The 18,341-nt window shown below is 41.9% G+C and overlaps 1 protein-coding gene and 1 long non-coding RNA gene across 2 annotated transcripts; one reads left to right on the top strand and one right to left on the bottom strand.

Annotated features, from left to right (window-relative positions):
• Positions 1-520: 520 nt before the first annotated feature.
• Positions 521-7,886, bottom strand: LOC134299491 (uncharacterized). Its single transcript, XR_010006704.1, has 2 exons — positions 7,712-7,886; positions 521-690 (listed from the first exon to the last, which is right to left on the bottom strand). It is a non-coding gene; the product is annotated as an uncharacterized LOC134299491 (long non-coding RNA).
• A 133-nt stretch (positions 7,887-8,019) lies between these two features.
• Positions 8,020-16,732, top strand: rsph6a (radial spoke head 6 homolog A). The gene is made up of 6 exons (XM_062982461.1): positions 8,020-8,791; positions 11,024-11,261; positions 12,216-12,974; positions 14,444-14,582; positions 15,632-15,749; positions 16,284-16,732. The coding sequence occupies exons 1-6, from the start codon at positions 8,121-8,123 to the stop codon at positions 16,513-16,515; spliced, it is 2,157 nt and encodes a 718-aa protein (XP_062838531.1). The 5' UTR covers positions 8,020-8,120; the 3' UTR covers positions 16,516-16,732.
• Positions 16,733-18,341: the final 1,609 nt, after the last annotated feature.

Below are 18,341 nucleotides of genomic sequence, written 5' to 3'. Positions count from 1 at the left end.
AATGCCATAAGTGTTTTGTAACCCCCATAAAAGAATTGTCACTTAAATATCAATGAAGGCATAGGTGAGTCAAACAGCAATCTATTCATTAAGCTAACCTATTGAACTTACAGCAAAATCATATTAGTAAGCAATACACTAAAGGCCTGCTCCAATAAGAGGCTGTAGAGTCTTGAGTAATTAGGATAGTCCCAAGACCCCCAAAGTAGTTCATTGTCATTAGAGTGATGCTTTTTTAAAGTTTTTTTTCCTTTCATTGGTTCAAAACCACCCATGAGATCTCTAAAAATGTATTAGTCTCTTCCAAGCAACAGCTGTGCTGTCTATCAGCCCTCTGCAAAACAATTGTCTTCGCTTCCTAGTAGCATTTCCACAGGAGCCTTTAAGCACCATTGCTAATCACATTTTTGACCACAGCTGCCCTGATGTAACTTTGCCATAGTCAAACTGAGTTGGGAAAGCGGGGGCAACCAAGCACATGTCATACCAGAACATTATCAAAACTAATGAGTTCATGCCATCATTATAATCGGCTATAATTAAATGTTAAGTTTCTGATTCTGCTTTCAGCATCCCTCCTCTTTGTTTGCCATCCACATACATATCCAGCTCAGTTTATTTTTGCCTCTTGTCAAGAATCTGTCCTTGTGAATCATAAATGAGTTGTTCCAGTGGGTGACCAACCCTGACCTAGAGGATGAAAAACAGAAGAAAAACACATTTATTGGTTCTACAAAAAGCTCAAAAGGCCTCGACTCCATTCAGAGTTACAGTATAAAATATGCATTGTGTATTCAGACAGATTGAAAACATATACACAAACATACAGATGCACACATGGATTCATGTTAATCTTCAATATCTAAGTTTGGTAACTTGATCAAAGGAAAATATTGATCAGGCCTCATCTACCCAGGGAAGCTGCTTTAGGTCTTAGGCTTCAGATCTTTTAGGAATCCATGTATAATATCATCAACACTACCAGCAATGTCATGAAATCAACTTTTTTCTTTAATCTCATTGGGATTTATTATTTGGCATTTATTTTTATTTATTACATTTTGAAAACAATTGGATAACCAAAGTTATCTGTGCAGTGTGCAAATTAAAAACATAAAATACAAAGTAGCAATAAAAATATAATAAAACTGATCAGATTAAAACAAATACATAATCCATTTAGGGCGGGAAGAAAATGGATTTCACCCAGACTAAGTTACTGGACCATAAACCCACTTCAGATCAATGGGAACTGAATTAAGTCAAGACCAATTTGTCCCATGAAAACTATGCTGAAATAATTATTTAGAGCATATCCAAACCAAAGAAGACTACAGCATTGTTTACCAAAGGTATGTTACCACCATTTGTCAGAGTTCTATATTTGATCAAGAATTAAATAGATTCAGCTCAAATTACCCACTAATTAAACTATTGAACTACTAATATCAAAAATTAAAAAGAGCACTAAACCTTCATGCAGAAATACAACCTGAAGAACATCCCTGTATAAAATTAAAAGATAATGTGAGAAACAGTTTTGCTTTCTCAAACCTAATTGACTCAAAACAGAACTCTAGATTAACGCCAAGAAAATTGTCAGGGAGGAATGGAAAAAGACTATCTTCATCCAAAATGCAAAAGCCTTGATGGATAACAAAGCCCAACAAATAAACTTTTTCAGAAAATTGCACTAATTTCTTAGATATTATTATCATGGTTTTCTGTGGCCAAGCCGATGAAGACTGGCATATGGTATATGTTCTGTATCTCGAAAACTAAAGCTGATAGGGGAAAAGTGCTGCAATTTTTTGGAATCAACTGGTCAAATATACCCAGAAATAAGGCTAACATTTGATGCACCAAAACGTGTGTTGGCCAATGTAACAGCAGAAACTCTTCAATCAGTTAAGGATAAGTTGCAAGCCTTTATTGGACAATGGAGCACACCAAAAAATTTCAAACGAATTTTAGCCTTCACTTTATAGATTAAAGCAAAGCCTTTGCTTGTGTAGATAATGAAAAACTATGGATTGCTCTTAAAGAAATGAGCATGCTGCAACATTTGATTGTCCTGATGTATATGTTACACTCAGTATAAGAGGCTATGGATAGGGCAGAATATGGAGAAACTGAACCATTTCCTATTGGCAAGGGGATCAGACAAGGTTGCATTTAATCACCCTGTTTTCTTTATGAATATACAAAATATATCATAAAGAAAGCAGGATCAGACTCTGGAGAAGGAGGAGTGAAAATTGGAGGAAGGAAAGATGTGCAGATGACATCATACCACCGGTACTAGCAGAAAAGAGCAAAGACTGGGAATTATTATTATTGATTATATAAATTACATTATTGATTGTATTAATGATTATAATTAGAATTATTGGCAAATGTCAATGGGGACTGCAGTCAAGAAACAAGCCCAAGACTTGGAAAGGAAGGTAAAGGACTAGACAAAATCTTGGAGTGTAAAGATACATCAGATATCCTTATATTTCCCATACTTGTGTACAGTTGTGAAAACTGGATAGTGAAGATAACTGATATGAAGAAATCCAGCTCATTTTAAATATGGTGTTGAGGAGGCGTTTTACAGATCCCATTGATTGCTAAAAAGACAAATAAATGAGACCAACAGCAAATCAAGCCTGAACTCTTGCTAGAAGCCACAATGACTACAGTGAGACTGTCCTTCTTTGGAGATATCATAATTCACTAGAAAAGCCAATAATGCTTAATAAGGTAGAAAACAACAGGAAAAATGGAAGACCCGCAAGGAAGACACAATGCTAACTTTGCAAGGCCTAAGCAGAGCTGTTGATGAAAGGGTAACTCTGAGGATTTTTATTAAAAGATCACCATAAATCAAAGTCAACTTGACAGCAATCAACAATCGCAAGCCATTCTTTTGTGAGCTACTGCTCCATACATCAGATTTAGGGTATCAAGAAAAGGCATAAAATAGGTATTTGATTTATTCTGGTTGTATTTTAATGTAGGATTAGGAATATTTTCTGGAAATGTCCGATTTGTAAGTCAAAATACCTGGGCTGGCTTTAGTACTATGTAGTTTGACTGGTACCATCTGTTGCTCTATCTTAGGCAGCAAACTGTACTTGTTCTACCCGCCCGATTCTGCAGAAGGCAAAGGGATCCTAGTCTTTCAATAGGTTCAAGTAGGAGCCACGGTGGTGCAATGGGTTAAACCCTTGTACTGGCTGAACTGCTGACCTGAAGGTTGGGTTGCTGACCCGAAGGTTGCCGGTTTAAATCTGCGAGATGGGGTGAACTCCCAGATGTCACCTCTAGTTTGCGGGGACATGAGAAAAGCCTCCCAGCAACACATCTGGGCATCCCCTGGGCAATGTCTCTGTAGACAGCCAATTCTTACACCAGAAGTGACTTGCAGTATGTTCAGGGCCGGCCCCACTAATGAGGCACCTGACGCCGCCGCCTCAGGCGCAGGCCCGGGGGGGCGCCGTCAGGCTGGGCGGGAGGCGGGGCACCGCCCTGACGGTGCCCCGCCTCCCGCCCAGTGCGCCCTGGCCCGTCTGGCCTGCTAGAAAAGGCCAGACGGGCGAGCGGGAGTAGCGTGGGAGGCGGGGCCAGCTCTGACGCCGCTCCCCCCCCCCGCCCAGCGTGCCTTGGCCCTGCCTCCCACGCAGCGTGGGAGGCGGGGCCAAGGCACGCTGGGCGGGGGGGGGGAGCGGCGTCAGAGCTGGCCCCGCCTCCCACGCTACCCCCGCTCGCCCGTCTGGCCATTTCTAGCAGGCCAGAGTTAAGCGGAGGTTCCTCCAGGCCGCAATCGCGGCCTGGAGGAACCTCCGCTTAACTCTGGCCTGCTAGAAATGGCCAGACGGGCGAGCGGGGGTAGCGTGGGAGGCGGGGCCAGCTCTGGCCCCGCCCCCCGCCCAGCGTGCCCTGGCCCCGCCTCCCACGTTGCGTGGGAGGCGGGGCCAGGGCACGCTGGGCGGGGGGGCGGGGCCAACTCTGGCCCCGCCCCCCTCACTATTCGCCCTGGCCCCGCCTCCCACGCAGCGTGGGAGGCGGGGCCAGGGCACGCTGGGCGGGGCCAGGGCGCCGGTGGCGGGGGCGCTTTTCAGCACCCCCGCTTCACATCAAAAAATATCTCCGGCCGGCCCTGAGTATGTTCTCAAGTTGCTTCTGGATGATAAAAATATAGGCTCCAGTGAGAACCAATGATAAAAAGCAGTGCCTTTCCTCTACTATTTTCTAAAGGAAGATGGTCAAAATATGATGCTCCAGGTGTTGCTGGATTCCATCATCTTTATACCATTGGCTATGTGGATTATGTTGGCTAGGAATTGTAGTTCAACAACACCAAATATCATCTCCACTATGATGAAGTGCACTGTATCTCTATTTTTAAAACGATATGAATTGTGTCTAAATTTGAATCTAACCATTTATATTAGTACACATATATTCTTCATTTAAATCGGTCTTCCATCTTGTTTGTTGGTGCATTTTTTCTCTTTTGACAGAGCATAAATAGCCACTTATACATAGTTCTTCCCACTTTCATAAGTTGTTTGAGTCTTCCGCACATGAAATACTATCTCACCTTTCGCACAAGGCTCTCTCACTCCCATATTCCATTTCTGATTATAGTTCTACTGTTTGTTTGTTTGACTTATTTGAATTTCTCAGTAAACAAGACTAACTTCTACTGCCATCTACTGGGCTCTGGTCTTGCTACGTTTACTTTTTTTCTGGCAATATCCAAACTTTTGCTATCCCCTGGCTGAGACTAGGGCCCCTTCCACACATCTGTATAAAACCCACATTGAACTTGATTATATGGTAGTGTGGATTCAGATAACCCAGTTCAAAACAGATATTGTGGATTATCTACCTTGATAATCTGGGTTATATGGCTGTGTGGAAAGGCCCTGGATCTACACTGCTATATAATCCAGTTTCAGAATGCAGATTAGCTGCTTTAAACTGGATTCTATGAGTCTATACTGCCCTAGTTAGTACTTGATGGGAGACCATTACGGGATACTAGGTGATATATGCTATATTACAGAAGCAGGAACTGGCAAGCGAAGGTCTTATTTTGCTTGGAGAAAATGCAGTTAATGGTAATTCAGGGACTGGAGGTGATCCAAAGGTCTTGCTACAAGTTAGTTAGCACTTGCAAGGAAATAATACTTTTCCAGTTGGTCATCAGATGAGTTGGATTGGGTTGTACTCTTACACTATGAAACAACTTTTGCAATCTGTGAACTGTTCTGCAAGACCACATTTAGGATGTATTAAACAGGGCTGTAGCACAATTGAAGGGGTTTGTCTTTATCCACTACTGGGTTCATAGTAGCCTGAATGGGGCGATTCGAGGTATGTAGATCTAAGGCCACATGGAGCACATCTGTGCCATATTTTGTTAACACAAAAGTGGGATATATAGTGATATCCAAAGCCTTGTCTGTAGCTACGGAATGGTATGTTGTGGCATTTAAAGACACTGAGAAGGTATGCAATTCTATCCATGCATAGCTGGATCCCTATGAATTCAATGAAGCTTGGGTTGCTGTGAGTTTTCCGGGCTGTATGGCCATGTTCCAGAAGCATTCTCTCCTGACGTTTCACCCACAGACATCCTCAGAGGTTGTAAGGTCTGTTGGAAAACTAAGCAAGTGGGGTTTATATATCTGTGGAAGGTCCAGGATGGGAGAAAGAACTTTTGTCTGCTTGAGGCAAGTGTGAATGGTGCAATTGGCCACCTTGGTTACCACTGAATGGCCTTGCAGCTTTAAAGCCTGGCTTCTTCCTGCCTGGGGGAATCCTTTGTTGGGAGGTGTTAGCTGGCCTTGATTATTTCCTGTCTGGAATTCCCCTGTTTTCAGAGTGTTGTTCTTTATTTGCTGTTCTGATTTTAGAGTTTTTTTAATACTGGTAGCCAGATTTTGTTCTTTTTCTTGGTTTCCTCCTTTCTGTTGAAATTGTCCACATGCTTGTGGATTTCAACGGCTTCTCTGTGTAGTCTGACATGGGATTTGTTAGAATGGTCCAGCATTTCAAAAAATATGCTGCATCCAGGTTGGTTCATCAAGAATTCTTTCTCCCACCCTGGACTTTCCAAAGATATATAAACCCCACTTGCAATGTTTTCCATCAGACCTTACTACCTCTGAGGATGCCTGCCATAGATGTGAATAAAACATCAGGAAAGATTGCTTCTGGAACATTCAGCCCAGAAAACTCACAACATCCCAGTGATTCCAGCCATGAAAGCCTTTAACAACTCAGTGAAGCTTGTTTCTGAGTAAAGTCTATGTAGAAGCGAGCTATCAAGGGGCTTGCAGTATCACCCTGAGCAATAGTTACACAATCCTACATATTTTATTGGGTTTAGCTCTCATCAGACATTGGTAGGACCAATGATAAGAAGTGCTGGAAAAAGGAGTCTAACGATGCCTGGGATATCTTGGAAATGGGACCCAAGTCTCAACAGAGAATTCATTTATGTTTCATACAGAGCTTATACACCAGGCATGGAAAACTTCAGCACTTCAGGTGTTTTGGACTTCAACTCCCACAATTCCTAACAGCCGGTAAGCTGAAGGCTGAAGTTTGGCCCATGCCTGTTATACACATAGCCTGATAGTTATTTTATGCAAAGGTGTCAAACTGCATTAATCCTACAATGTAGACGTAGAGCCTTTCCACACAGCCATATAACCCAGAATATCAAGGCAGAATAATCCACAATATCTGCTTTGAACTGGGTTATCTGTGTCCACATGCCATATATTCCAGTTCGAAGCAGATAATGTGGGATTTTATTCAGCTGTATGGGAGGGGCCTGAGAAAGCTAAAGATCTTGTACTCTGAATTTCCAAGAAAGCTAAATACTTTGTAAAACTACAACTCCCACGATGGAAATTAAAGTGGTGTACAACTGCATTAATGCAACAGTGATGCGCCCTGTAGTAGACTTTTGAGGCAGGCCCCTTCCACACAGATGAATAAAATCTCACATTATCTGCTTTGAACTGGAATATGTGGCTGTGTGGACTCAGATAACCCAGTTCAAAGCAGATATTGTGGGATTTTCTGCCTTCATATTCTGGGTTATATGGCTTTGTGGATGGGCCCAGGGTTATCTGAGTCCCACACTGCCATATATTCCATTTCAAAGCAGATATTGTGGGATTTTCTGCCTTCATATTCTGGGTTATATGGCTTTGTGGATGGGCCCAGGGTTATCTGAGTCCCACACTGCCATATATTCCATTTCAAAGCAGATATTGTGGGATTTTCTGCCTTCATATTCTGGGTTATATGGCTTTGTGGAGGGGCCCAGGGTTATCTGAGTCCCACACTGCCATATATTCCACTTCAAAGCAGATATTGTGGGATTTTCTGCCTTCATATTCTGCGTTATATGGCTTTGTGGAGGGGCCCAGAGTTATCTGAGTCCCACACTGCCATATATTCCACTTCAAAGCAGATATTGTGGGATTTTCTGCCTTCATATTCTGGGATATATTTCTTTGTGGAGGGGCCCAGGGTTATCTGAGTCCCACACTGCCATATATTCCACTTCAAAGCAGATATTGTGGGATTTTCTGCCTTCATATTCTGCGTTATATGGCTTTGTGGATGGGCCCAGGGTTATCTGCGTCCCACACTGCCATATATTCCACTTTAAATCAGATATTGTGAGAATTCCTACCTTGATATTCTGGGTTATATAGCTGTGTGGAAGGGCTCCTAGAAAGGAAAGCAGGGAAGGCTTCTAGGTGAAAAGCAGTTGCCATAAATCTTTCCCCTTTTGACGTTCAACAATTAGATCTAAAAGAAACAGAAAAGATTCAATCTGACCGATACTTTAATTAGGTCAGGGTAAAAAAAAAAAAAAGCCCGCCCGCGCGCTTGACTCTGCTGCGGCCGGGCTCTTTCGGTTTGCTTTCCCTCCCTCTCTCTCCCGGGCAGAAGCCGTCTCGACCAATCAGCTCTCCCTAGCAACGGGATCAGGTTTACCATAGCAACGCTTTTGCAACTGCTGGAGGCAGGCAGGAAGAAGGCCTCAAGCGGGGGCACAACACAACCAGAACCTTAATTTCGCCCCCAGTTTATTCCTGATGGCAGAGCCCCCTGGAGAACCCCCTCCCCCAGCGCCTGAAAGTGAGGAAAACCCAGAGCAGCCTAGCCTGGGCCCCCCAAGGCAAGGCAGCCAGGGCATTGTCAGGCAGCCCAGTATCCAAGAGCCAGGAGCAGGGGCAGCTCCTCCTCCATCGGTGGACCAAGATGAATCTGAAGGAGGCCCAGCCCCAGAGCATCAGCCCCACAGGGGCAGCCTCTACCAGCCTGACCAGCCCCGGCTGAGCATCTACGACCAGCAAGAAGGGAGAGGGGCCTTGTACCAGCCTCAGCAAGCCCGGGGACCTCTTTTCCAGCCGAGGGCCGGCACCATGGAGCCACGGGGCAGCGTGACGTGGCAACAGCCCTTGGCCAGAGGAAGCTTTGTCCAAGACCCCGCAGGAGGCATGAACCAGCCAACCGAGCAGTTGCCCCCGACGGGGCCAAGGAGCAGTTTCCACCTCCCACCGGCAGCGGTGAGAGGGAGCCAGGTCCTGCAGTCCGAAACCGGGGGCCACGGCCCCTATCAAACCCACGAGCCTGGTCTCGGCCTGTACCAGATGGGAGTCAACTTGTATGAGGATCAGATCCCTGACCCGGGACCCAGGGCGCTTGCGATCAAGAACGCGAAAGCCTACCTGTTGAAGACGAGTGTCAAAACAGGTGTGAGCTTGTAAGTAAGAGTGCTGCGAGAGAGACTCCATCTATGGTGGTTCCCAACCTTTTTTGACCAGGGACCACTCTTCAACATTAGTACCAAAAGGGTTACGAATCAGTTTTTGGTCAACTTTAGATTCAGTTTGGCTATTTGTGGTGCTAATTCAGAAAATTGCATTGGATAGACCACATCAGCTCTAGTTTCTGATACAAAATATATGCCATCCAGTAGTCACCATCTACTCGCCCACAGAAAACCATATTGAATAATCTAGAACTGAAGTGGCTGGTCCATGGCGTTGGCTGGTTCATGTGGTCATGAAGAGTCAGAAGCAACTAAACAAATAAACAACAAAGAGCTGAGGTGGTCTATACAATGCAATTTTCTGAATCAGCACCCCAAATAACCCCAGGAACAAGCCTAAAAGCAAAGGGCCATTCCAGACAGGCCCTTTAACTCAGGATCTGATCCCAGGTTTTCTGCTTATCCCAGATTATTTGACAGTTCGGACCCATATAATCCAATTTAAAGCATAAAACCTGGGATCAGATCCTGAGATAAACGACCTGTCTGGAAGGGCCCAAAGACACCAAGAAAAATTTTGGGGGGTTGGGCTGTGTTATTATCCATAGTAGTAAAGGTAGGCTGTGGACTATATTTTAGTTTTTGCGGACCACTGGTGGTCCATGGACCACAGGTTGGGAACCACTGGTCTACACTGAAAAATGAATGCAGTTCGAAGCTAACTTCAAACTGCAGCGGTGAGACCACAGACTCCCACCAAAGCACATGAAATAAAGCACTTCATGCACATTAGTGCTCTGTGGCTTGTGTAATCACCATCCGGGCTTCGAATTGATTCCAGGATTTTCTGCTGCATCTAATTACCTGCACAGCAAAACTGCTTTCTTCAGTACCAATTTAAAATTGCATTAAATTATTAGTATAGATGGGGCCAAAGAAAGAAGTCAAGTGCAAGTGAGAGTGGATCTAATGTGTTTTTCTTTAAAATGCAATAGAATCCCCTTCCACAGCTGAATAAAATCCCACATTATCTACTTTGAACTGGAATATATGGCAGTGTGGACTCAGATAACCCAGTTCAATGCAGATACTATGGGATTTTCTGCCTTGATGTTCTGGGTTATATGACTGTGTGGAAGGGCTCACAGTGGGCCCTGAGCTCCCACATACACTGACCATTTAATGCAGTTTCAAACTGGCATTGAAGAAAATGGTTTCGTTGCGCAGATGACTACATAGAAAATCCTGGAACCAGTTTGAGGACAAGATGGTGATTGTTCAAATCACAAAGCACTGGTGCACATTAAGGGCTACCTTTCACATGTTTTTCTGGGAGTTTGTTGTCTCGCCTCTGCAATTTGAACCTAGCTCTGAACTGCGTTAAATGGTCAGTGTAGATGGGACCTCAATTAACCAGCACCCATGGCGATTGATAGATGGATGAGGGATAAATTCAGTTTCTGGTTGCTTGAGCATGACTATTAAAAATAGACCTAATGCTATACTACATACTGGACTATACCAAAAATTCTGGATTGAGTTGATATTAATATTGAATACAGTAATTAAAAGCAAATTGACAAACAAAGACAAAATGTAACACAGTTTTACTCTATTATAAAAACAGCTTTGTAAATGTGGTGTGCAATTTTAGTTAAATGGCAGTCAGTAAAGTTTTCAACTTAAGGAATTTCATTTAAGCATGGATTACTCACAACCTACATCTAAACATACATTTGTGCTAAAATATTTTGTTCTAATTTTTAAAATATCATTTTATTAATTTATTTTAATAATATCATTGATTTTTTTGCCAGTTACTTGAGTGTTCCCATTGCTTGAGTTCCAGTTAACTGAGAGTCTGCTTTATATAAGTCCTTCATGGACACACCTTTTCTTTCAAATGATAAGGAGTGGCATTTTATTCACATTTAGGCACGTGCAACTGACCTGGCAGGAAAACACTCTCTTCTCCCACAGTTGCTCCACCATAGAAATTTGGGGGACCCTGCTATATAGAGGGACTGTGGTTTGCAGAAAAAGAAGACTCTCATTTCTCTGCACCCAGTTTGAAGGAACCTAAGTAGACTGATGTGTGGAAGAAGGGACTGGGAAGTCCACTTCCACTGAGGCAGTTGAGTTGTAGCTATGTCTAGATTCTAGATTGAGTTTCAAACACTGAAATCATGATTTTCTCTTATTTGACTTTCCTTAATTTTATAGGTATGACCATCTTTCTGAAATGTTGGCCAAGATTCTTGATGAGCGGCCTGAAAACCCAGCTGATATAATTGAGAACATCAGTAAAGATGTGAAATGTGCTCGGTTTCAAAAGAAACTGGACACTCTACGAGATGAATACGAGAAACATCCAACCTTTGAGCTGGCTGAAATGTACAAGACACTCTTCCAGAAGGGTGGAGGAGGAGATGGAACAGAGCAAGAATTAGAAGAGGAACTGGTAAGTCACTTATTTCCCATCCCCTTCACTCCTGTTTTGTTTCACTATCCCTTTCTTACATTGCTTCTTACCTTAGTATGACATATGTTCAGACACAAACAATTCCTCAATCTAATACATCCTGACCTTCCTCTAAAAGAGTGTTGCTGTAGAAACACAAAAGCACTTCAGAGGAAAGGGCTTAAACAATGTTGTCAAAAAAATGTGTGCACTTCAAGTATAAAGTTGGCCATATAGTATTTTTCAGGCCCATTTGGTTTAGTAAACTAAAATAAATTAAACAGTGCTATGCCGTCCAAACTTGAACATAAATCACACGTTGTTCTTCCTGCTGGTGTGTGTTACACTTATGCTCAGGCTACACATGATGAATAGAGGTAATGAATATTTATAAGGGGGGATCATACTTACCCTTTGTTTGTTTTATTTCTACCTTGCCTTTCTTCCCATGGGAACTCAAGGTAGTTGACATTTACATGACACAACCCAATAAGTTTAAAAAGACATACAAAAATTAAAAACAATTTTAAAAACAATTAAATATTGTATCATGGGTATTAGTTAAAATACAGTTAAGGTAGAATAAAAAATATTTGTACAATTATAATTATATTTAATATTCTCTCCACTACCCCCCACAATCTCCCAGCAGTGTGCCCCTCATCCTGCCTCAAATGCCTATTAGCACAGAAATGTCTTAACTTGTTTGCAGAAGGCAAGCAGGGATGGGGCCACCCCGATATCCCTTGGGAGTGAGTTCCAAAGTCTGGGAGCAGCCACCAAAAAGGCCCTCTCCCTTATTTCTACCAAATGCACTTGAGCGGGTGGTATCACAGAGAGAAGGCCCTCCCCAGATGGTCATAGATTTCTAACAGGTTTATAGAGAGAGAGATGATCCTTCAAATAACCTAGACCCAAGCCGTACTTAATCTAATTCAAACTTTTCCCCCTCAGCCAGAAACTCCTCTACCCAACGTAATGGAAACAGCCTTCTATTTTGAACAAGCTGGAGTTGGTTTGAGCTTAGAAGAATATTACCACATATTCCTTGCTCTCAAACAGCTGGTCACAACACATCCAATCCAAACCTGTCGCTTCTGGGGAAAAATTTTAGGTATTGAAGCAAACTATATTGTTGCAGAGGTTGAGTTTCGTGAGGGAGAAGAAGAAGAGGAAGCTGAGGAGGAAGAATTACTTGAAGAGGGACTAAAGGAGGGGAGTGAATTCAGAGAGGACGAAGAAGACGAAGATGAGGAGAAAGACGAGCCGCCAAAGCCCAATTACAAGCCACCACCTGTAATACCAAAAGAAGAGAACCGGACAGGGACCAACAAATTCATCTACTTTGTTTGCAATGAAGCAGGCAAACCTTGGGTGAAGTTGCCCCAAGTGACCCCTGCACAGATAGTGAATGCTAGGAAGATCAAGAAGTTTTTCACTGGAAAGCTAGATGCTCCTGTGGTGAGCTACCCGCCTTTCCCAGGCACCGAAATCAACTACCTCAGGGCACAGATTGCCCGCATCTCAGCAGCAACTCAGGTCAGTCCACTGGGATTTTATCAGTTTGGAGAAGAAGAAGGAGATGAAGAGGAGGAGGGAGGAGCTGGAAGAGACAACTATGAAGAAAATCCCGAGTTTGAACCCATGTCTGTTTTCGAGATGGTTGATTCTCTTGCCAACTGGGTGCACCATGTACTGAATATTCTAATGCAGGTACGGTTAGTAAAAGATATCACACACACTTGCAGTGCTGCAGTTCTAAGAATATCTTAGGGTTTTGGGAGGGAAAGTTTCATGTAAACATGTAACACTTAGTTCATGGAACACAAACAAATCAGTATGTGACTGCATCAACAGTGAAAAAATTCATGAGTATAACAAATTAAAGACAATGTGTTGTCGAAGGCTTTCATGGCCAGAATCACAGGGTTGTTGTATGTCTTTCGGGCTGTGTGGCCATGTTCCAGAATGCTTCTGGAACATGGCCACACAGCCCGAAAGACATACAACAAATTAAAGACAGTTTGTAATGAACATTTACATTGACTAACACCCATACCTTCCAATTAAATTTTCTCACACTAAGGAATATCTAAGAAATAAATGGTGAATCCTAGTAGGTGGCATAAGGTAGAAGAATGTTATACAGTAGAGACTCACTTATCCAACATAAATGGGACGGCAGAACATTGGATAAGCGAAAATGTTGGATAATAAGGAGAGATTAAGGAAAAGCCTATTAAACATCAAATTGTGTTATGATTTTACAAATTAAGCACCAAAATATCATGCTTTACAACAAATGGATAGACAAAACAGTTCAGTACACGATAACGTTATGTAATAATTACTGTATTTATGAATTTAGCACCAAAATTTCACAATTTATTGAAAAATTGACTACAAAAACATTGACTACTAAAAGGCAAACTGCGTTGGATAATACAGAACCATGGATAAGCAGAGCTTGGATAAGCGAGACTCTACTGTATATGCAATTCTGAATTATGTAGGCATGGCAATTTTTAAAATAACATGTAGCTTACCAACAGATATTGCTAATAACTGCTAAAGGTTGATGGGACATAAAATTATGGGGGGCACACTGTACTGACAGAGAAGCATCCTGGTAATGTGGTAGCCCATCAACCCCATATGAAGAGATATCAGATGAGGTCCAGAGTTATGTCAACCTTTCTTTGGTTTAAACTGCAGTCCTTCTCTGAGAAAGCCAGCAGAGCTTTGGTAGTGGTAGAATGTCCACCATTAAAATCCCTTACATACAGTTTAGGCTTGATTCCTTCCTCCAGTCTTTATTTTTCTGTAAGATCTCCATTAGCTATGACTTCATATTGGCTAAGAAGGAGCCCCCGGTGGCACAATGGGTTAAAGCCTTGTGACTTGAAGGTTGGGTTGCTGACCTGAAGGCTGCCAGGTCAGCAACCCTCTATCAGCTCCAGCTCCATGCGGGGACATGAGAGAAGCCTCCCACAAGGATGGTAAAAACATCAAAGCATCAGGGCGTCCCCTGGGCAACATCCTTGCAGACGGCCAATTCTGTCACACCAGAAGTGACTTGCAGTTTCTCAAGTCACTCCTGACACGGAAAAAAATGGCTAAGGAATATTGCAAATATTGGATAGCTGAGTTCCCATCAAACCCTTGGTCCTTTGGATTTGTAGGGACGATGTACTTGGGTTAATCCCTTCCAAAAATCAGAAGAAGAGGAAGAAGAGGATGAGGAAGAGGAGAAACCGGAGGAACAAGAAGAGACACAAGAAATAGGACCCCCACTCCTCACACCATTGTCTGAAGATGCAGGTACAGGCACAGAAGCCATATAGAAGTGGTCTAAATTTGGGCTGCTCGGGAAAACAGGTGGTGGTCTGGGATTGTAGATGACAGTGAGTCTGTCTACTGTAGAATTAATGAAGCTTGACCACCATGGCTCAATGTTATAGAATTCTAGGATATATGTAGTTTGGCAAATTACTAGCACTCTTTGGCAGTGTGGCAGTTAAAGTTGTGTCAAACTGCACTAATTCTACAGTGTAGATCAGGGGTGTCAAACTCATTCTCATCAAGGGCCAAGTCAACCTTATAGTTGCCATCAAAGGGGCCATTGAATCCATGGATTCAGAGGCCCAGTTATAATTTTATATTTTTTTTTGCATAGTGGTTGGTACTCTTTAGTTTGTGACTTCAAGTCATTTTCAGGGATTCAAATCCTGCTGTTCATAGTTGTAATCCACTGCTCAAACTTCCCCTCCACACTGGCTTTCTACAAGTCTTTTGGATATAGACCTGGAAAACATGACTCAAATACATTTGTTTTTTCATCGGCAAGAGCAACTATAGAGAGAGTTGATTTCAAGGCCATTACTCCTTTACTCAAGAGCCAGTGAGGTGTAGTAATTTGAACATAGCACTACAACTCTAGAGACCAGAGTTCATATTCACACTCAACCAACCCACTAGGTGACTTTGTGCAAGTCACAATCTCTCAGCTTCAGAAGCAGGCAAAAAAGAGCCAAGAAAACCCCATGATTATCATCATACATCAGAACTGACTTGAAGGCACACCACTACAACTTCTTTACTCAGTGATAGCTAAAATATATATCACTCAGTTCTGCAGAACGAAAGCAGTCCAACAATAATTAAGTCAGGCGTGTTTAAATTTATCAGTATAACAAATGATTTACTGAAAGATTATTCATTACTTCATGGAAGTGGGCAAATGTTTCCTTTTCATTTATTTATTTCAATGTAAAGATATGTTTGTGTGTTTTTGTTTTTCTGTAATATTAGTTTACAATTGACTTAGGTAAAATAATAGAGCTTAATAGCAGAGTTTGTTTCTTAAATAGACATTCAGAACATCCCTCCATGGGCAGCTGAATTATCAACAAACTTAATTCCTCAATATGCCCTGGCAGTTCTTCATGCTAATTTGTGGCCCGGAGCATGTTCCTTTGCTGTCGGAAGGTATGTTAATGTATGTGTTTCTTTCTCTTTGCTTCTGCCAAAGGATTGTCCAGTAGCAAGAACAGTCTTGCATCAGCTAGTAAGTTGTGTGATACTTAGAAATTATGCAGCTTAACCCAGAACGGACTGCACATAAATATTTGGCCATTTTCCCAGTGAACATATCATTACATTCTGGTGCAGCATACCTGAGATTATTCTAATTGCTTCTTGATTGATGCTGATGTGGTATTGCTAATGAGTTGTTTTATGGTTAGTCTTTAATTAGCCAGTTTCTACAAATTTGACAGGATCTAAATACTAACCTTGCATTATTATTTTGTTTTTATTGCAAAAAATAAAAAGCAGACATTCAGAACAGCTGTTCTGAAATTCCTTTGTGGGCAGAAAAAGTAGGGTGTAAATGAACACAACAACAACAACAACAACAACAACAACAACAACAATGCTATAATAATTTAGATCCAGCTTTTAAAAGGTGAGCTGATTTTTTTTCCTCTTTGAGTTAATGTTCTAACCATTTTTCTCCTCTAGGAAATTTGATAATATCTACATTGGTTGGGGTCACAAATACAGTTCGGATAATTACAGCCCTCCATTGCCACCCATTGTGCAGTCAGAATACCCCAGTGGACCAGAAGTCACAGAAACAGTCGATCCAACAGTAGAAGAAGAAATGGCCCTCAAGGCTGCACAAGAAGAGGCCCTGGCAGCTGAGGAAATGGAAGAGGAGGAGGAAGAGGAGGATGAAGATGAGGATGATTAGAATACAAAGAGCTAGACTGGTTTTATTTCCCCCCAAGAATGTATAAGCTTCTTTACAAATGTGCTTGGTTTAAACACAGTACAAGAAAGACAGTATTGTGCTTATTCCGGCATATTTTCTGACGTGTGCCTTTGTGATATTTTTGTTCTGAATTGGGGGATTGATTATAGGGATATTTCTTTATTACAATATGTAATAAACTTCTATTACATTTTCAGTCTGAATACAATGCCAGTTAATGTACCTTTCATCAGAGGGACAAGACCTAAAGAGATCTTGTGAGAACTGTCTTAATAATTTTTTTATTCTATAGAAGAGCATGGTTTTTGTTTTAAAATATGCCAGGGAGGTGGGATTGTAAGGGCACATCCAAAATCCTAGGACTAGGGCCCTCTCTACACTGCCATATAATCCAGATTATCAAAGCAAATAATCCACATTTTTGAACTGGATTATATGAGTCTACACTGCCATATGATCCAGTTAAAAGCAGATAATCTAGAATTTATATGGCAGTGTAGAAAGGGCCTAAAAATCACCTTATTTATCACCCTTAGGCTTTGCACAAATCTGCATTCCTCAGACTAAGGCTTAAAACTGGTGCGTTTTAAAAGGCCAAACACATTGTCCTAGCAGTCCATGTTTTCCTTTGCTACCCTCTATTCTAATTAGGGTTGCAAAACGTTTTTATGAACTGTATGTTTACTTCAAAAAGAATCTCTTATCAGTTCTCAGCCTGGGGTCTCCCTTTGTCCCAAACAAACCTCACCTGTCATTTACATTTCAAATAAACCGCATCTGTCATTTACACTTAAAATTTACAATTCAAATAAGCTAGTCCATTGTTCAACCACAATACTTTTATGGGTGCCCCAGCTTTTATTCACTCTACTAGGCAAAAAACACACACAAGGTGGGAAGATTAGAAAACAAGGATTTTATTGAAAGTTTTTGCACAAAATAAGATCATACAGCGTGATCATTTCACAAAAAGACCACAGTTCTGGCGAACAAAGGATCCACTCAGTTTAAATATTCCAGACATTCTTGGGCTAAAACTCTTCTGAGACCCCAAGTAGCTTGGTTAATTGTCAGGAATGTTGGGAGCTAAAGTCCAAAACAGCTGGAGAGCCAAAGGTGGGGATCTAGTGGTCTTTGAATTCTTTTCTTGGCTTTCTCTCCTCCAGCCAGTGATCAATCAGTATATACCTTCCCAGTCTGCTTGGACTTGATTCACTGCTAAGAAGAGGAAATGGTGCTGCGCAAATTCCACAGATTCTTTCAATCAAGCCCTTCAGTACCAAGAATATTAAGGCCTCAGATATAAAGCAAAATGTAGGCAGTTGTGGGCTCAAGATAGAATGTAACGGGAGCCAGAAAGATACAAGTTGTTTATCTACATCTCCCAAACCTGGGTAAATAACACGTCTTTAAAGCTCTTTTACAGTGGTCAATTTGTGCGGATGTGTGAAAGCAATCAATCAGGCCCCATCTACACTGCCATATGATCCAGTTTCAGAATCCAGATTGCCTTTTTGGAACCAGATTACATGAGTCTACACTGTCATATAATCCAGGTTCTGAATCCAGATTGTCTGCTTTGAACCAGATCCACACTGCCATATAATCCAGGTTCTGAATCCAGATTGCCTTTTTGGAACCAGATTACATGAGTCTACACTGCCATATGATCCAGTTTCTGAATCCAGATTGCCTTTTTGGAACCAGATTACATGAGTCTACACTGTCATATAATCCAGGTTCTGAATCCAGATTGTCTGCTTTGAACCAAATCCACACTGCCATATAATCATGTTTCTGAATCC

Source organism: Anolis carolinensis, chromosome 5 (assembly GCF_035594765.1).
Source record: "Anolis carolinensis isolate JA03-04 chromosome 5, rAnoCar3.1.pri, whole genome shotgun sequence".
Taxonomy (NCBI): Eukaryota; Metazoa; Chordata; class Lepidosauria; order Squamata; family Dactyloidae; genus Anolis; species Anolis carolinensis.
This window is presented reverse-complemented; position numbering and strand designations above follow the sequence as displayed.

Coding starts and splice junctions, on each gene's coding strand:
- rsph6a (XM_062982461.1), top strand. CDS start 8,121: ATGGCAGAGCCCCCTGGAGAACCCCCTCCCCCAGCGCCTGAAAGTGAG. Junction 8,792..11,023: donor GTCAAAACAGGTGTGAGCTT/GTAAGTAAGAGT, acceptor TTAATTTTATAG/GTATGACCATCTTTCTGAAA. Junction 12,975..14,443: donor TACTGAATATTCTAATGCAG/GTACGGTTAGTA, acceptor TTGGATTTGTAG/GGACGATGTACTTGGGTTAA.